The sequence below is a fragment of the Lissotriton helveticus genome, chromosome 11, assembly GCF_964261635.1.
Source record: "Lissotriton helveticus chromosome 11, aLisHel1.1, whole genome shotgun sequence".
In the NCBI taxonomy this organism is placed as follows: domain Eukaryota; kingdom Metazoa; phylum Chordata; class Amphibia; order Caudata; family Salamandridae; genus Lissotriton; species Lissotriton helveticus.
The window spans coordinates 603,963,770-603,984,763 of record NC_136072.1 but is presented as its reverse complement, the minus strand read 5'-3'; the positions used below and the strand labels follow the sequence as shown (position 1 = coordinate 603,984,763).

At 42.7% G+C, this 20,994-nt stretch overlaps 1 protein-coding gene across 1 annotated transcript in view; it reads right to left on the bottom strand.

The window, feature by feature from the left end:
• Positions 1–20,994, bottom strand: part of TRPC1 (transient receptor potential cation channel subfamily C member 1) — a 391,431-nt gene that overhangs the window by 57,671 nt on the left and 312,766 nt on the right. The window contains exon 9 of the mRNA XM_078666423.1: positions 14,593–14,736. Coding sequence (XP_078522549.1) covers positions 14,593–14,736 — 144 coding nt within the window. The remainder of the gene's footprint in view (positions 1–14,592; positions 14,737–20,994) is intronic.

Sequence of the window (20,994 nt, the reverse complement as noted above, 5' to 3'; positions counted from 1 at the left end):
AACTAGAGGCCATTTGTAATGAAAATAATGGACAAAGTTTGTTTTGCCTAAAATATAACAAATACTTTGAATCTCTGTATAAATCTGTATCCATTTTATGATAAGGCAGACAGTTGATGAATGTGGGAGTATGTCTGAAAAGGATGTAGTAAGAATCATTACAGAAATATACCAATTTCGTGGTATGAATTAAATAAGAATTTTTGTATATGTATATAATGTATTGGTGTATTAATACTGTTGAATAAACAAAAATATTTTTGATAACGATTAGCATCTGGTCAATGATATATTGATATTGAAATTTTCAAGGGCCACTTAGCATTCAATTACCTGAAAAGATTTTCACACATATGATTAGTCCGAAAGACAGCTATATTGCACCCACATTTTTCCTCTGGTATTTAATGAAATTGTAGGTTTATTTAAATATTGGATTATTTTTATAAACACGTGAGGAAGGTCACAACACAGAATCAAAATAAAGCTGTAAAATTGTGAGGAAGGACAAAATGCATTAGAATGCTGTTCACAAGTTCGGACTGGCCTATAGGACAATCAGGCAGTGCCTGATGGGCTGGTCTGACCGATCATTGTGTGGGTCGGTTTTTAATAGTCTGCGTGCCTGTTTGATAGCCAAGTGGGCCACTTTTTACTGTCGACTTCCCTGCTATTACCACAAGCATTGCCTGCAGCAAACAATAAGGATGCAGTCTCCCATACTCTGCAAAATACCATTACAATATGCCTTTAAGAATTTTCAAAGCCTGTGTGATTTACTAATATGGGCCACTTTTTTAGTTGTCTGGTTCGCTAATGGGACCAAATTTTATTTTGGTGCCCGGGCCTATTTTTTTTTTTTTTCTTTACCAGTCCCACCCAGCTGTCCGACACACAATTAAGATACACTGCATTAAAAAAAATCGTTAGAGCTAAACTTGAACAACTACTGAATACGTTTCTTTTTTTAAATAAGACTTCCTAAACTATTTCTGCAAACTGTGTCTTAACAAGAACATTTAAAGTTGTTCACGAAAATTGATGGGTCTTAGAAATGCTTTTAATGCTACAAAAATTCCGTTCTAAATGGTCAATATAACCTATCTGAGAACAACATTTTAATTTAGAATATCTGGAGGTTCCAAGGCATTAAATAGTCTTGGGCTGCAATCCTCTCACACCCACTTGATATATTGTGCTTATTTGACGAATAGCTAGATGTTGTCACATGAGAAGCTTCAGAGATCAAATATGTCCCCTTAACGGCAATCTCATCAATAAAGGTATTTTAGCACAGGAATAAAACTTCCTGGATAAAGCCTTCAGAATGTAGCACACACATGTAGTGTGTGAGGGTGCCTGTGGACAGGCAGGCCAACACAGAATTCCCTGAATGATTCCTGGATACGACTGAAGAGTCATCTAAAGTCAGATCCAGAAATAAAGGCCTCATTTTACCCTTAGCATTTAGTTTTTCATTTGTAAACCGCAGGGTGCTCTTTACATTACCAACGAAACAGCAAACGTGAAGTGGGAAACACAACAATATCAGCTTATCAGAGAGGTGGAGGAAAGCCACCACCAATCAGACCAATTAGTTAGGTAATACAAGTGGGTTTGCGAATAACTAAAACTGTTTAGATCGGGTTTCATTTCGGTTCTTCTGGCGTCTGATGTCCTCCATAATTGACACACTCAAAAGCTGGGTATGGTGGCTTAGTGGACTAATGCATCTAGTATAAGGGTCTGTGTTCGAAATAATGGTCATAGGTTCAAATCCTGGTGGGTCCACTCAGCCTTTCATCTTTCTGAGGTTGATAACAACAATAACCTTCTGCTATCCAGCGTCAAGATACCCTTGGGTGAACATGTGCTTTACAAATACATGTCATGTTGTTTCAGTATCATCTGCTTACTAGTGTGTGGGTAGTTCCAACCTGCAAGTAATCTGTACCTATGAAATAAACATGACAGGCAGGATTAACCCCTGGACCATTTCAGAGGACCCTAATTTGAACATAATTTGTAGTGATCACTTGGAAATAATGGGAAAAAGTAGGTAAGAGATCCAGACAGGGACTATATGGGAGACGTGTATGCAAATACTCAGGTTTTTTATGAGTACCTTAAGATCAAATGTGCAAATAACTACTGAGACCCAATAAAATAGGCAGGCAGACATTCCCACCATCCAGAGATTGTTTTACGACTGAGGTTCCTTGCTTAGAGACATTAAGCGAATCTGTAATGGTGTACTTTGCAAGTATTTTTAACTTTACTAAACATCTTTTGGTACACAGGGTATTGATCACAGAAGGCTAAGTTGTGTTTTATATTTAAAAAATGGATCACAATGAAGGCCTGAGTATAATACTTAAAACTGTCTGTTGGTCAAAGCTTGGCCATATTGCAGCAATTTTATATGGTAATTTGAGAGCGGCAGGATATTTGCTCTCATATACAGAGTAGTTTCCTAAACGAAGAGTAACATATCCAGAGCACAATGTGCTAAGAGACAGGTCAGAAAAAGTGGTTGCAAGTTACGCACTAACTTTTAGTGACCTGTCTCGGATTTTGCAATGTGATCTGGATTCTAATAGGTCGCATCACAAATTCTCCAGTTGCAGGGATTCACAGAACGACTTGCCTAATGAGTAATATATAACAGGGTCGCTATTTGTGACTTCCTGTGATTGACGACAAACACAAGGATGGTGGTCTGCAAGGAACAGCAGACCATTATCCCTGTGTTTGTATCCACAAACTGAGAGATTTTTTTCTTACAGCAACCTCTGTTCCCTAAAGGAACCCTTGCTGCTTTTGAAGCAGAAAAAATAATTCTGTTTGTGAAAACATTAGAGTGTCCAGGCAGTGGTTCCTGCCTGGACCACAGCCTACTCCCATCCACAAGGCTGCCGACAAAACTCGCAAGGTTGAAGGTGTCCCAGTTACCACCTTCTTTGAAGTGTTAGTAACTACTGTCGCAAACCACTAATACATATTACTGTGATTCGCAATTCTAAGGAGGCACCCCCTTTCACGCCTCTTAATTGAGATTTGGAATGGATCGTAAAACCTATTTTGTGTCAGAAAGGCTTTTACCACTTGTAAAAAGGGTTTTGTACACAGAAAATAGATGTTTTAAGGTGACAGACGATGTGATTTTGTGAATTACAGGGCGAGCAACCGCAAAGGTGCTTTATTTATTGGGCTCTAGGGGCCAGATGTATCAATATTGGGTATAACGATTACTTAATTGTGATTCTCTGTGAATCACAATTAGGAAATCGCAATTCCTAATGTATGAAACTCATAGAGTTTCATTTAGTGATTCCTAGTGGGTCGCGAATTGACCTACCTCATGACTATTAATGAGGTAGGATGCAATTTGCGACCCATTAGGAATCGCTAAAATTACAGGGATGGTGGCCTGCTGGGACCACCAAGTCTGTGACTGCTTTTAAAAGAAAGCAATATATTTTTTTTAATGCAGCCTTTTTCCTTAAAGGAAAATGGGATTCATTTAAAAAAGAAAAATGAGAAGTTTTCTGTTCATATTTTAAGAGTAGGCTGTGGTCCGTTGGAACGTAAAACCATTTTTACGAACATTCACAAAGGGGAAGGGATCCATTGGGACACCTCTATGTCTGCGAATGAGTTACCGTCTACTTGAAGTAGGCATTAAAATGCAAATATTTAGCGACCGCATTTTGGTAGCTAAACATTCTTACAAACCACTCTGATTCGGTTTAGGAAGGGACAACCTTGGCACGCCCCCTCCTAATACTGAATTGGTATGTATTAACAATTCCAAACTGCTATTTGGTAATATGTTACTGAATCGAAATTTGGGAATGATACATACAAAAATGAATTATTCCAGTCGCAAACAGCCCAATTCTGCGAATCGGGCAGTTTGCAACCAGAAAACTGTTTGATGCATTTGACCCTAGGTCCTTTTAATGGATCTTTTTAATACATCCTTGGTGATTATTTGCCTGGATAATCTGATTGAAAAAGTATAACAATTAAGCAGTAAAAATGCTTTTTTTAAATTAAAAGTGCAACTCTATCACGAGGAATAGATTCTCAGTTTAGTTAGAAAAACATTTTCTGTCATGCGTTCCATTTTTTTTCTCTGTTTCAGCAAACGTGAACTCAAACTCATTCATGTGGCAAACATAGCTTTTTTGTAGCCTACAGAAGAAGCAACTTGTGTATTTGTGTCTGATTTTCAGATCTGAAAGCCAGCTGAATAATTCACGAAGCCATTATGAGCAGCATCTATGGTGGCCACCATTAGACTGGAGACCAAGAAATGTGAGGAAGGAAAAACAGGCAGTTGGTCTTTTCCTTCTATGCACACAGAATCTGGAACAGCTCCGAATCCATACGAAACAGCCCAATGTTTCTCCAATTCAGAAAAGAATTCAGGAGCGGCTCATGTCAGGAAAAAGAGGTGTGGCGGAAAGGGGTCCGGTTGGGCGACGAGAAAAATGAAAAAAGAAAAAAGAACTTACCTGCCGCCCTCCAGCATCACGCTCCTCTGGATCCACTGCAGACAGGCACAGGCTCCCCTGTGACCAATCCTGAAGCTGCTCTCTTTCTTGAAGGCAGCTTCAGGATTGGCCTGAGTGCCGTGACTTTGCGCTCCCATAAAGACTGGGAGCCTGTGCCTGCTCTCTCCAACCCGCCAACACGGCTCTGGTTGGAAAAAAGCTTCAGTGCGCATGGTGGTTTGGCCGGCCTGAGACGGCCGGCAAAACCGTCGTGTACACTGAAGGCAGTGCCCATCACTCCCTCTCCAGTACTGTTACCCTCCTGGCCCCGCCCCCAAGACTCAGCATCACAGAAAAAAATAAAATGATAATAAAATGGGTTTCAAACCCGTTTCATTATCGTTTTATTTTTCATGTTTTTGAAAGTGCTGGCAGGGGGAGGCGACTGCTGGCAGGAGGAGGCGACGCTCCCCCGCCATACAGGAGGAGCCGCCACTGAAAGAGTTGAAGACTACCTAAAGTAGCAATCCAACAACGAAATACCTCCCATCACTCGTTTACTGAATGATTGGCCTTGACCCTGCACAGCCGTCTGCTGTCTTTTTGGCTAGGTTCACCCTGTACAAAAACGACATACATACAAATCAGACTGAATTGTGCAATCATTTGGAGCTGAGAACACGTTTTGCTACACGCTTACCAGTCCAAATTTTTCTGTTAAAAAAAAGTTCTCTGCAGGTGAGTGATATTTATGTCCCTGATTCTTTCCTGTTTCATGTTCTTTCACAAATCCTCAAGTTTAATATTTTTGGTTAGTCAAGTAAGCAACTAATTCAAAATTCCATGTAAACAGAAGCTGTCAACAGTCGCTCTATTCAGAGCTGCATACACTGGAACCTGTATTAGACCGCCTGACCGACACCGTTTGAGTGACTGCTTTAAAACTGTTTTGCAAAGGTAGGTAACACAGATCAAAAGGCGATAGTGAAATGTGGTTCCAGACCTCAGGCGGGGAATCACTGTGTCTGCGTAGAGTCTCTTGTTGATGTTTGATTTAGATGAATCATGTTACTGTTGGTCGGAAAGAAGTTAAAAGAATCAGATATTGCCTGGTTAAGTGGAAACCCACTGAGAACATAACATCTAGGAATTGGCAGATTTTACACGATAGCTAAAATATTACTATATTTTAACATTACGGGCAACTGAAAGTTTTTTCAAAATTGTATATTGTTTTCCAAGTCTACACATTAGAAAGACACCAGAAAAACAGGCGAAACACATTCTGTCAGTTAAATGTGAAGATGAAGAGAAAGTTACCAACTAATAACCCTAGTTTTACTTTATGTTTATCTACTTTAAATTCATAAATATTAGAATACATCTGCTTATGTGTGGGATCCCAAAACACAATTAACTTGAAGCAGCTATTAATTAATATTGCATATTTCACACACAAAGCATGCCTATCTTTTGGCAACATTTTGTGTGTTTTATATATATATTTTTTATAAAATCCACTTAACGTCAAATGTTGAAACGAAAGAACTTTTCGACTGCAAAACTGCCATTTTAATTCCATTTTAAAAGGAAAGATGTTGCAAGAAATTATACTACTGGAATAAAACAGAATACTGACATTGCCATTTAAAGGATCAGCCACCTTTATTGACAGTAATGCAGAGCAGTCTCAGTCTGGGCAGTTCATTGTGTACCAACTTCAGAGTAAGACACCCACTTTAGTGGTGTATGAATTCAAATGAGATGGCGTACCACAAGTAAGTACAATTTGCTTCTCCATCACTAGATATTATATGATGCTCATTCATAGGCATTGGCCATGACTAACAAAAATATTCCCTCAGAGGTGGGTAAAAGCTATTGTAGAGCACTCTGACTTACTTAAGGGTAAAGTTCACGGCATATAAAAATGCATAAAGAAATAAAGAAACAAACAAGAAGCATAAGGAAATGATCATCTGTGAGAAATTAGTTAACTAAACAAAATACAGAGATGTCTCACCTTCCAAGGTGACAGTCCTGCAGTCAGACTATAAGGCTATTATACCTGGCAACTGTGTGGACTGATCTCCAGATTTCTGCTCAGCAAATTTGATATGGGCCGCAATAGCCAGAGGCGGCAGGCATGGCTTGCGTGTGGGGGCGGGAGCAGGGGAGCGCGGGAGTGTCGCACGTGGGGGGTGGGGCAGGGCGATTGCTGGAGGGAGCTTCACAATTTCTTTTTTTTTTAAACTCACCTTTCTGCCAGGTCCCGGGTCCTGCATCTCTGGTCCTGCTCTTCGGCTTCCAACTTCAGGAACAGGAAGCGGGCAGCCAGGCTCCCTCCCCTAACCCAATCACAACTCTGCAATGCAGCATTATAATTGGTCTGAGCGCCGCCTGGGGCTATGGGGTGGGCATGTTCTCCATGCAAGCTGTAATGCAGGCTGTAATGCCGAGAGGCCCGACCAAACAGTCATTGCGCACTTAGGAGTGGACAAACTGCTACTGCTCCTGCCCTGCTCTGTGAGCAGAGCAGCTCCGCACACCCGCCCGCCTTCAAAGGAAACATAAAATGATAATAACTTAAAGTAATCATCATTTTATATTTCCTTTGCTTTCCACCTCTCGAAAGCAGTGGGGCGACGTTCCTCCGCCATAGGGGAGAAGCCACCACTGTCAATAGCTGCCTTAACCCAAATGGATCAATGCCCTAGAATTACCCATGATGAGCCATTCAGCTTTCAGATAATGTGCGGTGCTGCTTTAATTTAACGGGTTAATCCTGGTAGCCTCAAAGACAATTAATAAAATGTATTTTATGCATATAAGACTGAAGGGCTACCTTTACATCTAATGTTCGAAGAGCACTCTCTACTGGGGAGGATGAAATCAGGAGGGAAGAAGATAATGGACTAGTCCGATGTATGTTAACATCTTGAATTTCTTTCTAAAGACAAACAGGATGAGTTCTCAAAACGCATTACTACTATGCAATGAATTACTGGCTAATGTCACTGTCACCAGCAAACTTCCCTTGCATTCCCATAAAATGTCAAAGCTTGGAATAGCTTTCAGGAAGGAAGGAGAAAGTCATCGAACTCTCTAGGGAAGCCCTATTTTTTTCAGAAAATACTACCTTCTTAATCACTGGGAAAGTGAAAAAATGCATATGAAGCAGTGTTGGAATTGGGTAAAAATTTACTATGGGGACCCATAAAATTGGTGGTCAAGGTGTGGCAGGGGAAAGGAGGTGGATTCACAAAGGAGTAAGCTTGAAAAGCAGAGCCTGACAGTCAGGTTATGTATTTAATTGAAAAAAACAATCTGCTGCAAAGAAGTGGCAGCAATGAAAACTGTGACAGTAAATCTGTTCTTGCTTACTTGGTCACAAGGAAGCTGCATTTTAATATATCTAACAGGGTTAAGACGCCTACTGCAGAGATCTTTGCGAGCCCAGCAATTTTGAGGGATTATAAGAGAAGTAATACAACTCTGGTGGTTAATGTAGTTCTGGGAGAGTTCCATGTATTGTTTAGTCACCGTTTTGACTCTTAAATTAGCATAGAGAGTTAGTGTGCCTGCTGTAAAGCACTTTGTGTAACATGCAGATCACATATTTGTATTTTATGTAGATAGTTGTGTGCTACTGCTTTTGACACAGATCATTTTGCTACTTTCAGTTCATAAGTTGCAATCCTTCTAATGTAGAGCAGTGATCTATTTACCAGGATCAAGGAGCTGCATGCAAACTGTAGATCATAGCTTTTGCTCAACCCGTCTAAGATTGCAAAGACGGGCTCCTCTGGGTGCTAATAAAGTCTTTTTAGTACAGACAACCCGAATCACTGCATTATGTTTTTTATACAGACTTTATGTTTCTGTCGACCATTCCCTCTTAACATATAATGTTTACAAGTATGGGCAATATGTGTTTCCTACGCCTTATAACCCTCATTGTCTTAAGTAACATTTCCTGCACATTGATTTAGACCGTTGTATGATTTATTGCGTCTTTGTGTGCGTTGTAAAGGGCTGACACCCTACACTGGAATGAGTAGTGTTATAAAAGAATTACATTAAAAAAGTTAGTTGGTGCTATTTAAATCATTATTTATGTAACTACTCATACACACAGATACAGCTAGCATTCTTACAGTGCAAGCACATCTCTCACATAGAGGGTTGACCAAAGTCAAAAACCTGTCTCCATGTCATGGTTTCTCTTAAGTACTGCTGAAGTGATAACAACCTATGTGCCTTTATTTCTCCATTGAATTGACATGCAGTTGTTAGGCTCTAGATCGTTCCCTTCTAGATGATACCTTAAGAAAAGAAGGTCATATGGCCTTTTAATTCAGGCCTTTATTTTGCCCCAAGCTGGATGTTATAATAAGAAAGACCCTTGTTGTCCACAGGTTGCTGCATAGAACGGATTACAGACAACATACGGGCTCTGCTGAATTGTGTCCTAGTGTTAGCAAACTACGGCATGTTTCCCTGGGTAAGCCAATCTCAGATACGACCCAGAAATAGCAGGACCCGGCAAGATCCCCCTACTTCCGATGCACTGGAGTCCAGGTGCAAAATCTCTTCCATTTGAAGCATACGAAGGTTAATGTATAATGATTTCTTGTTTAAGACATTTAGGCTGCTTTACAAACTTCAAATGTCTGAAGTGATGGCATTCAGGAATCAGGCAGAGAAGAACACTTAGAAATGGTTGGAAGGAAGATTCCTGCCCAACATTCTGGAGAGGGGATCCAATCTCCTGAGCAGTTTCTCTGACAGAGGAAGGACTGGATATTACCAATAGCACAGCCAACCTAGAGCAATAAGACTATTATGCGTCCTGTGCTGTAGGATTTTCAGCTAAACGTTTGGCAACAGTCAAATTGTCAGAGAAGCAAGAAAAAAACCTGCTAGATTTGTACCTGGGCGAGGAGTTGGCCTAACGGCTAGGGCGGTCGACCTCAAATCTGGGGAACTGGGTTCGAGTCTCGACAACGACGCTGAACATCCTGTGTTTATGGGCAAATCACTTAATCTACCTGTGCCTAACAAAACAATTAATGTGTCCTCATGTAACGCAACTGGTGCTATGTAAAGCGCTCTGATACCCGATACCTTCGGGTCAAGTTTGCGCTACATAAAACTCTGTAAAAAAAAAATAAGTACCTGATTTAAAGTTTGGCAAACATGGTACTCTCTCCACCAAACCCTCCTTCTGCCCACCTCATTTAGAAGCTTTCTATCAATGGAAAGCTGTCTCTGGTGTTCTGGCAGAATAGGGGCCTTAGAGGGAAAGGCATTACTCCACCCGCTCTATTTACAGTGGACAGTCTAATGTCCTTTATTTCTGTCCTCCACTGCCAAGAAAAACCTGGGGGTGAGGGACAGAAAAAAAAGAATCCCACCCAAGCCCTTCCATGGTGTGGGGGAATCATTATTTGATTTTCAGAAGCAAACTCTCAAATTTGAGACTTTGTTTCTGATAATCAAACCCTTTGGAAAGGTTTGGCAAACAGCCGTCAAATGATAACAACCATCCACCAAACCTTTTATATCCTGAAAGGAACCAACATGATGGCAATTACAGGGATTGGTGGTCATCTCTAAATTTGGCGGATTGTAGTTTCTCAGGATGACAAAGTAATGTCCTCCGCCACCTGATCGACTGAGTACTGCCCGTTATTCCCTAGATCAGATGATTTGGTGTTTGGCAGACAGGCTATTTTATCAAAATTGTTGCATATGTTCTGACCGCCTATTGCAGGGGCATTATAACCATTGACACTATAAATACAACAGACAGGACATCCACAACATTTTGACAGTATCGCCCACCAAACTCTAAATAAAGTCCTGCAAGTTATATGTTTCCTGCAGGGGGAGCACGTCTGGATGGAGGGCTGCACACTGCATATAAATGCCTGTGAATACTTCCATTAAATGGTTGTATAGTTTGCCTGTAAATGAAATTTGCATCCCTGTAAGGGGTATACCACTATGTGTTAGTCCTGCAAGAGATAAAGCAGCAAAACAAAATCTGCTTCTCCCGATACAGCCTCATTGAAGAGTCTTCTGCTGGGAATGGAATTCATGTTTGCATGAACAAAGGGAAAAATGACTACAGAAAAAGGTGTTTCTCACTGCCAAGATAGTTAATGCCACCAGACTGTTTCCTTTAACAAGCTTCTTGCTTGAGCTGATATTAGAATTATGTAAGAAGTGCATCTTTGCATGCAGGAGTCTATCGCTATTGACTGAGAGGATAGGTACATCACTAACAGTACTCACTTTCACAAGCATTCTGTTGCATGTCCTGGGACTCTGGCCTAGGTCAACAAGGTTTGGCTTCATACCCATGGGTGCCCAGACTGGTTCTGTGCACCACCACTTGAACAGGGGAGTCCAGCGTATTGTAGCCCCTGCTGTTGTGGAGTCCATGCTTTCTGAGTTACTAACAGTTCCGTAAAGGATTCAGGGTCATAGTGGAAATTCAAACCCAATTTCATTCTTTAGAATAGTTCACTCAAGTAATGTACTAAGAAAGGACACTATTTATGTTACAACTGTTTTATTTCAACAGTCTCATCCTGTTGATTAGTACTCGAGCAACAACCACATAGAATATGGTTAAAACAGTACATATGCATGTTGCTACCAGTGAGAATAAAATGAACAGGTCTAACATAATTGGAATGTTCCTAGCACCTAATCACCCTACGAACTACTTCTGTGTGCTACACTCTGACAGCATGGAGTAACTAACTTGCCTCTAGAGTTTCTTGGGACCCAGCATACTGCATACCTGTTTACAGCAGATCAGCTGTGGTTATCAGACTTCAGCTGCAGTGGCGGCAGGTAGGGAACAGGGGTGACGGGCGGGTGTGGTTTGGGGAGGTGGCTTGACAAAATATATTTTAAAAAGCCACTTAACTTTGGTCGCCGGCCGCGTGACTCCTCCGCTGTCCCGGAACCAGGAAGCACCCAGGCTTCCCATGGCCAATCACAATGCTGCAATGCAGCGTTGTGATTGATCTGAGCGTCATGTATCAGCACGTAGATGGGGACAGGTAGCCTGTGCATATTCCCTACCATGCTGTCCATTACCGGTGAGGAATATGCAAATTGTGCATGACTGTTTGACTGGGCCAAGACGGCCGGCCAAGCAGTCATGTGCACTTAGTGTGCATAGTCCACTCCTCCTCCCTGACCCATCAGCCGCCCGCCCTAATCCAGCCCGGAGCAAAAAAAAGTAAAATGATAATAACCTTGTTATTATCATTTTATTTTTCTCTTATTCACTAAGAGCAGTGGGGAGACACTCCTCCGCCTTAGCGGAGGAGCCGCTTCAGCCAGGAGAGAATGATACCTCAAAAGGAAAACACAGAATAAGCTGGGCTAAGCTCCTCTCCTTTCCATATCGACTCTCAGAATAAGTGTGGATGCTCTAGCAGTCTGGCAGAACCTTTTGTGACAACCTAGTGCAAAGGCCTCTCAAATTCAGTGGTCAATTCATGGGGTTTATGTAAGGTTGACCACTGACTTTTAGCTTACGTTGGAGGAGTTACCATTAATTTATTAATCACGACAGTTCGCTGTCAGTTGACCCTTGGAAGCATATATGCTTGGGGCCCATCTGTCCAGCACTGCTCCCAGATACTGTGTACTGGGATAGATATCAATTAATCATCATTTAGAAGGAGTTCCAAGATTCATAGAACTTTGGCCTTTACTCTGAAGATATGCCATGCCCTCATGCTGAGTCGCTCTCCATAAGTGCTGATATTATGCAAATGTCTGTTTTCTTATCACACTAACATCACAATCATACTCTCCAGTATCACAGTTTGTCCATATACATAAGGCTGACCTACTTCAGCAGCACTATTTATGAAGAGTTAATATCACCCCCTGATCTTTTTTGTGTAGGGACAAGTATAGCATCTTGCTGTAGAGCAAAGAAAAAAGAGACCCAATTCTCAGATGCACCTTTTCACCTTTGTTGCAATCCAGTTTGTTTCATAGTATGTTGTTTTGAAACAGAGCCTTTTAAACATTATTGCTCAAATCAGCCTGGGTGTTTGGCTTTTCTTGCAAGAACAGTTTTAAGTTTTTCTGTTGGTGTGAAGTTCTGTAAGCAAATTATCTTTTTGGAAGCCGGGACCAACTGCAAAGCTCCCTCTACGGGTGACGGAGGAGAGCAGCATAACAAGAAGAGTTTCTTAGGGCCATATTTATGAGACCCGGTTTGCCTCGCTCTTGCACCACGCATTGTGGTGCAAGAGTGACGCAAACCTTAAGTAATATTTTTGAAGCCATGCAAAGCCACTTTGCGTGGCTTTGAGTGGCTCCAAAAATATGAAGTAACACAATGCAGTGCAAATCGCTGCATCACGTTACTCTGCCATGGGTAGGCATTCCATGTGCATTGCATGGGTGTTCCCACACAACTTCTATGGTTTTTGATGCATTCCCAGATTTTCAAGTCCTTGTAAACCTGGGAATGTGCCCAAAATATGCATCCCCGGCATTCTGCAGGACACATAGAAAGAGGAAAAAGCCTCTCAGGATTGTTTTTGTGCAGGAAGGTACCCCTTCTTGCACAAAAGCAATCCTACCTACAACACAGGCACCCTTGCACTATGGTCAAAGGGTGCCTGCATTGGCGCTAGGCAGCCAAAATGGTGTATTCCTGATCTGCGACACAGGGCAGTGCAGCAAGGTGTCTTGCTGCGCTGCCCGGTGCCACTAAATGTGTAAATATGGCCCAAAGTATTTAGACCTGCACACTGGGCATATTAATAACCCAGGCTCTAAACTGTGCACACATTTTTCATGTCATTTCTAAACACTACACAGTGTATTTTCTTTGCTTTCTGCATTTTTGTGTCCACACCATGCTGTAACTACATTAAGTGAGGAAGTATTGCATAATCTATAAACATAATATTGGTATTACATTGTAAATACTGTAGCATGGAGCACGCAAATTCGAACATATAGGATAAAGTATAGTGTCTGCAAACATTTGGATCAATACTTCTTGCTTACATCCTGTTGCCAGTCTGAGATTTCATACATTCCTATATCACACTTCTGTGTAGACGACACAAAATATTAAATGCACAAGACTATAGTATAGTGAACATACTGGCTAGATAAATGCTAAGGGGCATAATTACAAGCCCTCTGCGCCGCTCTTGCACCACTCAATGTGGTGCAAGAGCAACGCATTGAAAAATGCGATTTATGAAGCCAGGAATGGCCACCTTGCGTGGCCCTGAATGGCTTCATAAATCTCGAGTAATGCAACACAGCGCAAATCACTGCGTTGCATTACTCTGTGCCAGGGAAGTGTTTCCATCGGTGTTGTATGGGTGTTCCCATGCAACATCAATGGATTTTGACGAATTTCCAGATTTACCAGCAGTGGTAGATCTGGGAATGCGCAAAATATCTATACCTTCCAAGGTGAGGCATAACGAGGAGAAATATCTTTATTTCTTCAAGTTTTTTCCTCTTTCTCTGGGTGCCGCATTCTGCAGCACACAGAGAAAGAGGAAAGGCCTCAGGGGATTGTTTTTGTGCAGGAAGGTGCCCCTCCTTGCACAAAAACAAGGAGGGGCACCTTCATGCACAAATGGTGCAAGGGTGTCTGCATTGAGGATAGGCAGTCCATTGTGCACCAGTGCAGAGGAAAAGGCAGGAATGCGCCATATTGACTTAAATATGGCGTATTCCTGCCCTTTCCCCATGACGCAGCGCTGAGCAGTAAGGTGACTCCCTATGCTGCACTGCATGACAATCTCGTAAATATGTCTCTAAATATAGAAAGCATATTTTCTACAATCACTTTAGGTACTTTGTATGGAGTGACAAGGCTGCTCAATATTTCAGCACTCCATGCCATAGAGGTTGATTAAGATAACAATTTTAGCAAATATTCACTCGGCATAGTGCCACTCAGATAACACTGTTCATTCAAGCTAGATGTTTAAGCGTCTAATGCGTCAAGTGAAGATCCATTATTTAAAACATTACTGAGAGTTCTACATTTTCATTTGCATAAACATAAATAATTTACCTGGAGCGGACCCAAGATCGAGCTAGTCGTGTACATGAAGAAGAGTCGAAGGTAACTTAAAACGTTACCAAAAGCGAATAGCCCTTCTGCCACCAGAGTCGGGTGGAACGCATCCCAGTCCTTCCTTTCCGCAATAGAGTGGAACTGCAAGAGATTCAAAGAAAAAGATAGGAGTTGTCAGCAATTAAAGAAAAAGGCAGATATTGTCACCCCATTCTAATTGACTTTATCAGGGTATCTTAACTTTCTCTCCAATCTGTTGCTTTAAGAGGGACTGAAAAACCTTGAAATTAGAAGACTATCAAGTTGGCAATGAGTCTAAAGTATATTGATAATAATAATAATAATAATACCTTATTATCTAAAATGCTTCTTGCACAGTTTTTTGCCATGTCAAAGGGATATAAAAACGTGTTAATATTACCCAAAAATGTCCTGAACTCAAATTAAATTAACTCACTGTGTCATCTTGGCATGGGTGATGCCCTTTAAAGGCTATAGAAAATGGCTTAAAGCTTTTTTTGTGAAAATTGGTTCCTAACGAGGCAGATTCGCATATTTTAATCTCAGGAAAATTGTTAGGAGATGAAAATGTAATTCTTGAAAAAAATTTAATCCCAACACTTATCACAGCAGAAACCACTGATTGATCTTTTTACTCATTTATTTTGATTTTCTCTAATGAGCAGACAGACCAGGCAAACATGAGCATCTGAGTGATGCATCTTCTAAGACAATATATACAATGCATGGATAAAATATACAAATTCATTACGAAAAGCACAGAATTCACCCGTGGTTAACTTATAAACATTTATAAAAATTCAACAACTTAACCAGAATTTAGACTCATACCTGGCGACAAACTTTATGTTACTTGGAAGACAGAAAATGAGATGCCATGCTCAACAGAAGCGGTAGGAGGTTCTGATCTGTTGCACTAGAGAATGAACAGGTAAAGGTAGGTGCTTTTGGGAAACTGATTACCATAATTCTGAGCTGATCTCCGTTATGTAACCTGCTGGACCAGCTTGGATTTTTTTATTTCCTTGTAAAACGAGATGGCGTATCAGTGGTTAAAACATCATGGCAATGCAAATAATTTTAAATGGATTTGTGCTTACAGTTACAGTCAGTGTAGTTGCGGCCCGAGCAAGGGTAGATTGGATTCAAAATTTCCTGAAACGCCTCAGTCTGGTAGCAGAACAAAGGATCGCTTTAAGGGAAATGTGTGTAAATGTAGGCATCTACAACAAGACCCCATTATTGGAATATCCAGAAAGTAACACAAGCTCTAATGAAGGTTGGAGAAGAAAACAGGTTTTTATGAGACGAAACGGTTGCAGGTCGAAACTGGAAAGGGTAAGAGAGATATTGGTCAGGACAAAAAGATGCGAATTTGGCAGCTGGCCAACTCCTACACCCAAGAAGAATTTGAAAGATATGTCTAATGGATATAAGAAACAGAAACTCTATCTTGTTTAACGTTTGAGGCAAAAGGGTGCAGGGAGAAATGGATTTAGTCACGTGCAACAGCATAGAAAATTGGACAAGTTAGCGCTAAAACCCGTAAATCTAAAATTCTGCCAAAAGTAGTTAGCCCTATGAAAGAAATTGACTATCATGCATATCGATCCACAGACAAGCAGTTAGCAACAGAAACACATCAAAGCCAAACCCACTTTGTAGAGTCGGTGAGCCAATATAAAACAGGGTATTTGCAGGATACTTGAGAGCCGGTGGAAGCATTTAATAATTCTGAGGATTCTTGTTTGAGGATTATCATGTGTGACAAATGGTGTAGAAAAAAAGATGTACCTATCCTATGAAGCAGCAGTGACTCCATTGCTGATGACCCATCTTTTGAAAAAACAAAGGATACCTTTAATTTGTTTAAACTTCTTGTTTTTAGTCGTCGGCAAAGGGAGACACCAGTAAAAAACATTTCTAGAATAAATATATAAATGTTGACACAACCTCACCCATACTAGGGAACCTACAAGTACAACACTGTACAGCTAGTGACCAGTAGTACTCTCTATTCTTACAGTGCCAGATGTGGAAACCACTGATAAAGCATGCCACACTTGAGGTGAGGGTTCATCCTCCTATATGAGTACATGAATGTTTAGTAATTCTATAAGAGGTTTTGGGTGTTTTTTCAAGAGGTTTTGTACTCCTTGTATTTTTATGACTGCTCGTGAAGAACATAACAACAGTCTTTAACTGTCTTCTCTCCCTCTTTAGCTACCTATGTTGTACCTGTTGTCCTGTATGAGTGAGAGAATAGTGTGATGTTCCTCCTGCTATTGCCACCTATCCTTTAGTGATTATTTGTTTTAGGGAAGGTTTCAAGGCAGCTGTCCATGTTGTACTTATGTTGTGTTATGAAGCTCGGCATAACATTTTCTACTATGCAAAAGACAATAGGATTTGCATTGCCAATGCTTGTTTTAATTCATGATATGGCTGAAAGAGCAAACCCTCAACATATGTCAGCAGTGTTTTACATATAAAACCTTTGGCTTTACATGTGAAACAAGCAGTTAGTAATGGATTAGAATTCTTTATACAGTTTTAAAATGTAGCTGACAAGTGGCTCCACGACATGTATAACACCTTTGGCAAGTTGGTACATTTTGGCCAGCATCACTTTGCCACCTGGGGTTTTGAATCCAAAATGAAAGTGTTAAAAGTGAAACCATAAGTCCCACAATTCAACCTGCTGTTGGCTGAAAATCCGGGGATAGTTGATCATACCATATAACATAAAGCCACTTGGCAGGTTTGTGAAGTGCAAAATAAAATGTAGTTATTGACTTTCTTCCATTTTAGGTCTAGCCTTAGATAGAGCATGTTGCAGGTTGGTTTCAAGATATTTTGCTAGCACACCCGTTGCTTCACATTGTTGGCTTCACTGTCACTCATTTGCTTGCTTCTTAATCATCATTTTCTGTAGACTTCCCTCTTCTTCTTGTATTTGTCCCTCCCTAGAATAATGGATGCATTACTTAGGTCCTTTCACTACTCATGTATCTCACGTTACTTTTTAGGGTTCGCGCTCTGCGTTGCACTGCGCAGCGAGAGTCCTCTTGTCCGGGGTTCAGAAATGGACCCTGGAATTGTACACGCTCGTGCGTGTGTTTTTTGTTTTGTGTTCTGTAATTGGGACTTGAGTGCGTGTTTTATTTCAACAGAGCATGCAATAGGCCAAAGGCGGGCTCATTGCTCCGCCCACGGCCTATTGGTGTCTGTTACGTGCACCAAAGCTCAGGTGGTTTCAATTATCATGCCCAGACAGTGGCGCGATAATTAAAGGCACATGTGGCGCGCGCACCACTCGCGGGCGTGTTTTTTTTTTTTTTACATAGCTCTGTCCCTGCAGGCCCCTGCTTCTACCCTCGTAATATCCTCATCTTAAATCTGCGTCATATCCACCTGTATCTCGCCTACACTACTCGACGCTGTCCCTCCTCGCTCGAAGTGCCTCCCCCGAGACGCGTGTTTTGGAAATGTAAGTGCTGAACTCCTCTTGAAGCTATAATGCGCGGGGGCGCTGTGTGACAGCGGCGCGCTGCCTACCACTTGTGTGCTCAGTGCCAGGCGTGGGGAGGAGATATCACACACAAAAGACACCGCTTCTGCGCCGGAGCTGACAATTGACAGATTCTGATACAACCGTCAGCTGTGCTGAGCTGAAAAGGAAAGTGAGGGCTGCATCGGGGCCTGAAATTAAGGATATTATCAGGCTAATTTGGGTGTAAGTCAAGATGGCGGGTCAATGGAAGCGCGTTGCTGAAGTGTGGAGTGTTGTGACAACCCAGTGCCAGTGCGTCAGTTGGCAAGGCATGTGTCTGCTGGCTGTGCTGTTGTACTGTAAATTGCGCATTGACCTTTGCACTGTTATGATAAACACAAGTCTGGTGTTTAAGTGCTGTTGCCAATGACACCTGTGGAATGCATGGGTGTGTTGCACTCCCTGCCCAGTTTAAGAAATACTCAGGGAAGGGAGGCCGGTGCTCACACACCGATCCGGACGTGCGTGAGCAATACCGGCTGCAGTGGGCGTGAGATGGCACGGGCAGGGCACAGAGCTGGGCATGGGTCTGCCTCCCGTGAACTCCATATAAAGTTGACTTGACCGAAGCGGCGCGGACACTGGTGGCCCGGAGGCAAGAGGAGGTGGCTGATGGACTGTGGTTGGTGGTGCTAGGGTCTGTGGTGGCTCTGTGGATTATGTTTCTTTCCGAGGCCTGAGATCAAGGATTCACCGGAGGCGGATTTCACGGCTCCAGAGACGCCAGGAGGACCCGCCAGACAGGTGAGCAAGCGCCGCCCTGAGTGACTTTAACAGCGCTCCGTGCACCTGGTACCAGGCGGTGGCGAGACCGGGGAGGGACAGCCAGGGCCCCGCCGGAGCCCTCCTGGAGGTTGTGTGAGGTGTCCTGATCTCCAGGGTCATGGGCAAGAGCAGAGGGGAGGGCGGGGGTGTTCCAGAGTTTGCGCCCCCTCTCAAGCCAGCACTACACCTGCAGGTACCAATGACGTTCGTGCCCCTTCTCCTTCCCCACCTACACTACTTCTGTGGGGGCTACGGAATCTGTACCCCACCTGCACAACTTTTGGGTGGGATCTGGAACGCATACCCCACCTACACAACTTATGGTTGGGATCTAGAACATATAGCCCTCCTGTGACGACTTGTGTGGGCTATGGAATGTATACCCCACCTGCACAACTTCTGTGTGGGCTATGGAATGTTTATCCTCTTCTCACCTGCACAGCTTCTGTGGGATCTATGGAATGTATACCCCCCCCTTCTTCCCCTGCAAAACTAAATTATTTGTTGGCCATAGAAAGTATATCCCAATCTGCACAACTTCTGTGGGGCCTGTAGAATGTGCAACCCCTCCCTATTCCCCACCTACACAACTTCTTAGGGCAAATGGAATGAATATCCTGCCCTCCCTCCCCCGGCACAACTTCTGTAGGGGCTATGGAATGTATACCCCTCCCTCTTCCCCATCTGCACAACTTCTGTGGGGGACTTGGAATGGACACCCCTCCCTCTTGCCCACTTGCACCACTTCTGTGGAATCATTACCTTTCTTTCCCCCTTGCATTACTTCTGTGGGGGATAAGGAATGTATACCCCTGCCTTTTGTCCACGTGCACAACTTCTGCGGGGGCTAGGGAATGTATACCTCTATCCCTTCCACATGTACGTATACAACACCCCCTTCTTCTTCCCCATCTACACATCAGTTAGTGAGGGGGTGTATGTCATGTATGCACCCCTCTCCATCGCTCCCGGCTTCACCACACCTGAGCCATGAGCTGAGCAGAGAGGAGCCCTACCACCTACATTACACAAGGGTGGGGCAGGAGTCTCAGATCCGCGGACACCTTCTCATCTCACACGGGTTGGAGTTCAGTAGCACGGCAACCTTACCTCCCTCCCACCTGTATTACTGATGTGGGGCCACCGAGGCACCCCCGCCTGGTCTCAGAACTGCCTTTAGTATTAGTTTCAGACTACCGAGCACCTAAGGATTGGTTAGAGACTAACGTTTTTATTGCTTGTTTGATCTTGGACAAACCCATTCCATTTTATTATTGATCATGGGATTCAATGTTAAGAAACTGGAGCATGTAATGTATCCCTGCTCTGGTTGTTTACAAGTGCATGATAAACGGTATTGGTGGGGGAAGAGGGGGTGGTAGGAGCAACCGCCGTGCGGGTAAACAACTGTCTTCCAATCAAGAGACCCGAGGTGTAATATCTCAGTAGTCCATAATGTGTGATCCTGGGCATAGTACTTTCTTTCCTAGTGGTGCAGTTCTCATATCTTCCAACATGGCGATGCCTACAAATAAACTCGTGCCCAGAATTAAAGGTCTATAGAAGTTCAACAGCTGCAGTCTCGCAGGGCTGTTCCAGGCGCTCAGAGCTCTTGGGACAATGAGCTGAGACTTATGCTTAGTTAATATGTAATGCGAAAATAAGTTATATAACGTGTCTGTTTTGTTGTAAACTCTGCAGAGTGTGTCTGGGACTCCTGTTGCCCAAGTGAGTGGTACGCCTTTTATCAATTTCTGACAGATGAAAGGCTGAGTCGGTCCTAATGGACTGTGCCAATGACATGCCGATTACACCCATCTCTGCAGCACGTGCACAACTTTCTGCCAAAATGTGTTATGATTGAGACGTGTGATCTGCTGTTTACACAGGCCCGCCTCCCGCAGGTGAATCAGCGCACTGAGCTATCTGACTGGCTAGGACCCCTGCCCCGCGGCTTCTAAAGGGGTGCATCACCCCGCTGAGCTATCACACTGCAATTAACTTCTGTTACCAGAAAGGAATTGACTGCTGTGACTGTTGTTAAGGGTCGCCATACTCAC